Source organism: Sander lucioperca, chromosome 4 (genome assembly GCF_008315115.2).
Source record: "Sander lucioperca isolate FBNREF2018 chromosome 4, SLUC_FBN_1.2, whole genome shotgun sequence".
Taxonomy (NCBI): domain Eukaryota; kingdom Metazoa; phylum Chordata; class Actinopteri; order Perciformes; family Percidae; genus Sander; species Sander lucioperca.
Window position 1 is genome coordinate 7,086,887 of NC_050176.1, and position 7,781 is coordinate 7,094,667.

Sequence of the window (7,781 nt, forward strand, 5' to 3'; positions counted from 1 at the left end):
TAGGATAATAATGTTCCAGTCGAGGTTTATCACATGGACGCATAGACACACACACACACACACACACACACTCTGACTGGATAGTCTTGTTTTCTCCACCTTCAGCCAGTAATCCCACATTTTGATTTAGTCAGACCTGTCATCTAATTGCCCTAAATTGACAAATACTAGCATAAAATAAATGCATATTTATGAGTGACTCACAAACCTTGTCATAGTCACATCCAGTTGTACATTTTATTTCCAAATTGTATATATTTTTTAAATATTGCTAGTGTATTATTCTATTATTATTTCATGTATATGTTTTCCTATTATTTAATGTTTACTCTGTACGTGTGCTGTGTGTCTGAAATTTTGCTGCTGCAACAATGTTATTTCCCATTTTTTTGGGATCAATAAAAAATCTATCTATCTATCTATCTATCTATCTATCTATCTATCTATCTATCTATCCATCTATCCATCCATCCATCCATCCAACTTTTATAAAGGAGACGTGTTTGGACTCCAAATGGGAGGCAGCAAATCCATCTAGTGGTTGATAGTGAAAAACGACCTGTTTGGGGCTGTTTAAAGGTCCAAACCTGACAGTAATTAGCAAGGGGGATTCATTTGTAGCTAAGTAGGAACACCTGCATGTTGCTCATTGTCTGCTCCTGGTTAGCCCAGAAACTAGGGATGGCTAATGCCCTTGGAGATAGGACACGTCATATAAACGGCTTCTTAATTTGCACTCTTTACGTTTGTATATCACAGTTATTCTAAACCCCCAGGGGCACTATGTGAATTGTTTTTATGGTGAGTAAATATTTCAAAACATCAAACGGCATTCTTCATTTCTATTTTCTTTCATTGCTGTGTTTGATAATGTGTGCTTATAAATATGTGAACACACAAATTCCCATCAACCTCGCCCTGGATAACATAATAAAATAATACATTTAGATCCAACGTGTCCAAAGAAAGCATGCACGTGCACGCGCACACATGCACACACACATGCACACACACACACACACACAGTGCATTTCACTATCTTTGTGGGGACCCATCATTGACATAATGCATTCCCTAGCCCCTTACTCTAACCTTAACCATCACAACTAAATGCCTAACCTTAAAGGACAATTCCGGCGCAAAACGAACCTAGGGGTTATTAATGTGTACCCACTCTGTCGCTTTCAAGCTAATGGAATGTGTTTGTAGCTTGAAAGAAGCTAGCGCGGACCGCTGATTAACTTACAACGCTATTTATATCACTAAAAAGGCTAAAAATATCACCAAACTTCAACGGTAGCATAATGAGGGTCCCTAAATATTAACCGAAGCATTGAGGACATTGTAAGTGGTTACCCTCACCCTAACCATAACCTAATTCTAACCCTAATCCTACAACCAAGTCTTAACCCTCAAACAGCCCTTTGAAGTTGTGGAGAACACATACGCACGCACGCTCTCTCTCTCTCTCTCTCTCTCTCTCTCAGGGGATAGGTAGCCTATATCAGCTACAGGCAATCAATATTCTGATCGAATTTAAGCCAGCTTGACTGACACCTTCAGCGCAGTTGCAACTCCACTGAAAGCGTCACAGACTCCGAGTCAAGATGCTCTCACAGGCTCATATCAATATACCGATGAACCATAGACTGTAAAATATATACAGTCTATGCGATGAACGGCTTTATCGTCACTGACGGCACAGAGCAGTGCTTATTGAATGACACACTGCTTGTGCTGTGAAGGATTTCATTTTTTAAAAACAGGATTTACCTTGATGCATTTTACTTAGGAAGCAGTCAGTTAGTAATACTTTTTTTTTTTTTACTTGATATACTTTGAAATACCCATGGATTTCTTAAACGATAGTTTTTTCCTCGGAGACACTAATTCAACAACAACAGGTAGGTTGCACATGGATAACCGATAATCTGTGCAGTCTGGCTTGGTGCGTTTCACGACGGCCAAGCCAGGCTGAGGAGGAGCGACTAGGTCGAGCCAGGCTGAAGTAGGCTAATTTGGATTTAGATGCGCGTTCACGGCAATTTCCTTAACAGACTGCGAGGATGAGCACAGATTTACTGATGTTAAAATGGTGAATACGCATTGTTCATAGTTTATACAGAGTGAGCAGCAACTTCTTGTTAAAGCGTGAAACACATTATTTGTAAAAAAAAAATTTTAATAAATAAATAAATAAACACGGCAGCTGTATGAGACAGCGAGAGAAAGCGTGATAGACAATCGCGGACCGACTGAATGCGTAAGTAGCCTAACTGACCACTTCTCTGAATTGAACCGTCATCATCATACCATTCAAGGATTAGGCTACTTGCACAAATTAACAGTTGTACTCTTTGCCTTAAAAATAAGCAGAAGATAATGTTACTCAGGAAATGTACCATGAAGATCAATTTTCTACAACGCAATATGCGTAAATATATCGTTTCTCCCTCTCTCTCGTGGGCTAAAATATAAATTTCCTAAGTCATATTATCCCAGAGCAATTGTTGGTTGCGGGAACGTTCCCTGAATGTTAGGTTTGGTTAGGTTTTGGTTAGGTTTTGGTTGTAATGGAAAGTCGGTTTAACGTTCTGTTACATCGTACCTTTAGAGAACCTTTTTTACATTCCCTAACCTTTAAAAAACTTTAACAACCATGGTACCAAAAATTAAATATATATATATATATATAATATATAATAATCAGAATCAGTTTTATTGGCCATATAGACACATACTGTAGGCTACAATAGAGACAACAATATACATATAGGCACATAACACAAAATACAAAAAATACAATACAAATAAGACATAGGCTACTATCAATACAAGTACACATGGAGTAAAGTAATAGTGCAAATGTAGTGTGCAAAATGCATATTGGAATGATAAAGTATGTAATGTGTAGGTGAATGGCCAAAGAGGTGATGGCCCCACTTATCAGCAGTTCAGGAGAGTGATGGCAGTGGGAAAGAAGCTGTTCTTGTGTCTGGTTGTTTTTGTGTGCAGGGATCTGCAGCGCCTGCCAGAGGGGACGAGGCAGGAGGATGGCAGCAGTGTAGAAGATGGCCAATACGAATAGCTGTACACTTTGCATTTAAAGCCTCGCTTTTAATGCAAAGTGTACAGCTGTTCGTTTTTGCAAATGACAAGTGACTCATTTATTGGTTTCAGTTAAGAGCAGTAGATAGTTCGTAAATGTATATTTTTAGACTATCATTTAGTCAGTCCGCTATTTTCTGCCACGCCTTTTCTCACATTTTCTTTTTCTTTTTTTTTTTTTTTAACAGAGGCCAAGTTTCCATCTTTACATATTGCTTTGCTCCCTCGTATATATGGACATAGAAAAGAAGACACTGAAGAAATTGTACTCTAATCTAAAATCTAGAAACTATAAAGATAATTAAGTGATAAATTCCATGCACACTGTAAACATTAATGTAACAGAGGGTATTCATCAGTTATTTCCCCCAAGCTAAATATAAGGTCAAAACCATTGGGGTGTCCTCTCCCTGTTGTTACATGAATGTACAGTAGTCTACACTATATAGTTACTAGTCCAGATAGTAAACTAAGACTATAATTTGGGAGGATTGTTCAATTAGGATATGTTCTTAAAATTGTACAATCCTCCCAAATTATAGTCCCAGTTTACTGGACAACACAAATTGTCTGCTAAGAATGCCAAATACAACGCACATGGAAGAGGAACAAACATGATCCTTTATTGTTAAAGAATACAAAACTTTATATATTGCCCTTAGTAACTGACTTCATTTAAAACACATTTGGCAACTTTATCAGTCTTTTCTAATTATCTCAACAACTGCCGTAACATATTCATCAAACTTCTAACAAACTGTGAACAGCAGTTTTCATGCAGCAATACAACAGTAACAATGACACACACTCACATGAATAATTATAAAAAATAATGGTCACAACTTTAAATAACAGTACTTAACTGAACAGCAATATGTACTGTTGTATTTTAATGCAGGCTGATAAAACCACTGAGTGAACAGAAAAGGCAGCAGGGTAAATAAATCCCGGCTGTTAGCCTGGTCGGGACCTGAGGCCTGTACTACGAATCAAGATCAACATGTCCTGGATTTCTTTCAGTGATCCGGCTTCACCTAACCTAACAACCGCGGTCCCGCATAAACTGTATCACGACGCTGGTTATCAACTAGTTCAATCAATCCAGGGTTTCCCAATCCAGCGGCGCGCGTTCACATAAAAGAGGCGGTGTTTGCGCACCACGACCAATCGCAAACATCTACCAGAGCTGCATATTTTACATAAGAAGAGCAAACTATAATTCTACATAAATATGAAGAACACAGACACGGTTTTACAGGCAAAACGCAGGAAGGAAAGCTGGCAAAAAAGCCGACGCTGTTATGCATAAATCACAACGTTTAGCTTATCAATATCCAGTCTACGTGATAGTAAGCTCCAGGATTTCCATATACTCACTTAAAAATGCACAATGACACGTAACAACATACTTTCCATTATATGTTTGATATATTTTGAATTGTCATCTGTGCTTTATTCTTCACATAGGCTCAATGGAGGTATTTCACCATAAATTGGTGCATAAAAGTGTATCGGAATGCAGGAAATGAAGTCGTTGATGCTTAAAACTTCCCTGGAGGGGGGGCACCCAGACCCCCCACTATGATATGCCCCCCTCCTCCCCCAAAGGCAGATTCTGGCCAATATACAGTACAGTACACCCACTACAATACATTAGACTAAACTGGTCACTTCCCCATCAGTCAAGCACAAGATCTGACCATAATTACACTTTTGCTTTCCCTAAACTGTCGTTGCTTTAGGCTTTTATTTCAGTTGCAACCCCAGCAGTGGTACGCGATCGTGAGAGAAAATAAAAAAACAACAACATAAAAACATAATTTAAACCGATGTGCGCATTGGCAACACACGGCTAAAGAAGCCAACAAATAGCCTATAAGTAATTCCCTCTGCTGAAAATCTATCTTTCATAAAGATACCCATCAGGGAATGTTAACGGGGTTGTCGGTCTCTAAATGTTTTAACTTTTATGAGCGCACCTCTCTCTCTCTCCACCGAGCTCCAGCTGATCTTCTAAGAACGGTGACGCCGTTATCAGTCGAGTATTGATTGGTCAGTGGGCGGTGCTTTTATACCAGTTGATCTCTGATCTCCAACTTAACCTGCTCCCGACCAGGTTAGGCGTTCAGCATAAGTTACCACGGCGACTGAACCCGATCACAAGTGATCCACCTTCGTAGTACAGAAAACCCTGGGTTGAGCCTGAAGTTAGCTCGTTAACGCCAAATCTCGCTTCGTAGTACAGGCCTCAGAGGATAGCTGTACAGAATAAATCTCCATGGTAACTTAGGTGCTTCTGCTTTTGTGAAACCGAGTCAAGGCTAAATTGAGCCAGGATAACTGGGAAATCCCGGCTTAATCCGCTATCTAGGTTTTGTGAAATAGCCCTCCGGCTCACTGGTCCGGTAATATAATTCAGTTGACATCGTATTTACATCGTACTGTAACTGCATTTAACATTTAATTAAACAAAATGTGTAGGCTATTTCAGTATTTTTATTTTTTTCTTCTAACTACCAAAGTTACCTTGTATACTTTTTCAAAAAATCAAGCTTTTGCAGTCTATTGCACAAATTCAGGCTGCAGTAAATTCCCTTCACAGCCTGAAATGTCTGATGAGAAATATGAAATAATACTACCTTAATCTCATCAATTTAAACTTTTCCACTGCTAAAATATCTAGGATTTCTACTAAGTGATTAATGCACATCATTTGTGTTGAAAAAAAGACAAAGTTACTGACTGGGTTTAGTAAGAATTGTTTTAGCAACCTATTTTAAAGGTATATTCTTCTAACATTGTATACAACATTACAAAGACAAGTGCCAGGACTTCTGCCCCCATCATCATCTGGCTTTGCTTTGTGCTGTGTTGGAAAAGCCAACACACATGCACACTTACAGAAAATTCCAGCAGCCTAAAAGCAAGACAGAGAAAATGTACAAGTGCTCTATGTAGTATCTGACAATAGATCTGCCCATGTAATAATCCCCTGACAAACTAGTATTGTTAATATTAGTGCTTGCTAATATATCATTGTGACATGATGACTGTATTTAACACTGTCCATACTGATACAATGTAAGATTTCACATCATACAACATGATTGAATACATGCTCCCTTCTCTTCTTGTCTCCAGCTGTAGATGGGGCTCTTCACTGCAGTGCCATCCTCCCCGTCATCTTTGGCATCATCTGCTTTCTGGGTATCATGGGGAACTGTATTGTCATCTACACCATAATGAAAAAGACCAAGTGCTGTGCCAAGCAAACTGTTCCAGACATATTTATCTTAAATTTGTCAATTGTTGATCTCCTGTTCCTCCTTGGTATGCCATTCCTCATCCACCAGCTGCTGGGCAACGGCACCTGGCACTTTGGAGCTGAAATGTGTAGAATCATCACTGCGCTTGACTCCAATAGCCAGATTGTCAGTACTTACATCCTCACTGCAATGACCCTTGACCGTTACTTGGCTACGGTCCATCCCATCCGCTTCAACTACATCCGCACACCTTGTGTGGCAGCGCTGGTCATTGGCCTGGTGTGGGGTCTGTCCTTACTCACCATCATCCCCGTGTGGATGTATGCAGGCCTGATGCCTCTTCCTGATGGCCTGGTGGCCTGTGCTCTCCTTCTGCCTGACGCAGTCAATGACATATACTGGTTTACGCTTTACCAGTTCTTCTTGGCCTTTGCTATACCTTTGGCCATCATCTGCCTGGTGTTCTTCAAGATCCTCCAGCACATGGGGGCCAGCGTTGCACCACTGCCTCCATGGAGTTTGAGGGTGCGCACCAGAAAGGTGACCCGGATGGCAGTGGCTATCTGCCTGGCTTTTTTCATCTGTTGGGCCCCTTACTACATCCTTCAGCTGATCCATCTAGGGGTGCAGAAGCCAAGCATAGCTTTCTCCTATGCCTACAACATAGCCATTAGCATGGGATATGCTAACAGTTGCATTAACCCATTCCTCTACATTATCCTTAGTGAGACCTTCAAGAGGCAGTTTCTCAGGGCTGTACGCCCAGTTAATAGAAAGTTCCGTGTGAACCCGAGCACCACAGATGGTGGCAGTGTGAGTGTGAGAATGGTACCTGAAGGGGCTCAGCAGGAGCCAGCCTCTCGGGAGATGATACCATCCAACATGGCCCCACAATGAAGAATCCAAATAACCTGCAACTGTGGATCTGTGCAGCTGGTAAGCACTATGAATGGGACATTACCCCAAGAACACATCGGGTTTTTCCTGCATAGAGGAATTTTTTGCACCCCCCAAAGAGGTTTTAGCCAGCCCCAAAGGAAAATCACCAGCACCAAAATGATAAGAATTAAGAATAAAAATAGCAATTCAAATCTTCTCTAAATGTGTTTAAAGTGCTCATATTATGCTTTTTGGCTTTTTCCCTTTCCTTTATTGTGTTATATATATTTTTGTGCATGTTATAGGTTTACAAAGTGAAAAAGCCAAAAGTCCACCCCAAAGGGACCATCTCCAACAGAAAACACTGTTCACAAACTGCTCCAAACAGCTCTACTGTAGTCCAGCCTTTACTTCCGTGACAAACACTCGTCACTTTGTAACACACATTATAATGCTCGCCTAGCTGCTAGCATGGCACGCTCATACTCATACTCTGCAACTGACAAGCTAGCAGTGCTTACCTAGCTA

At 40.4% G+C, this 7,781-nt stretch overlaps 1 protein-coding gene across 1 annotated transcript; it reads left to right on the plus strand.

The window, feature by feature from the left end:
* The first annotated feature begins 1,678 nt into the window (after positions 1 to 1,678).
* On the plus strand, positions 1,679 to 7,370 carry mchr1a (melanin-concentrating hormone receptor 1a). Its single transcript, XM_031289139.2, has 2 exons — positions 1,679 to 1,904; positions 6,250 to 7,370. Exons 1-2 carry the CDS (start codon positions 1,850 to 1,852, stop codon positions 7,269 to 7,271), a joined length of 1,077 nt encoding a protein of 358 aa, XP_031144999.1. The 5' UTR covers positions 1,679 to 1,849; the 3' UTR covers positions 7,272 to 7,370.
* The last annotated feature ends 411 nt before the right edge of the window (positions 7,371 to 7,781 follow it).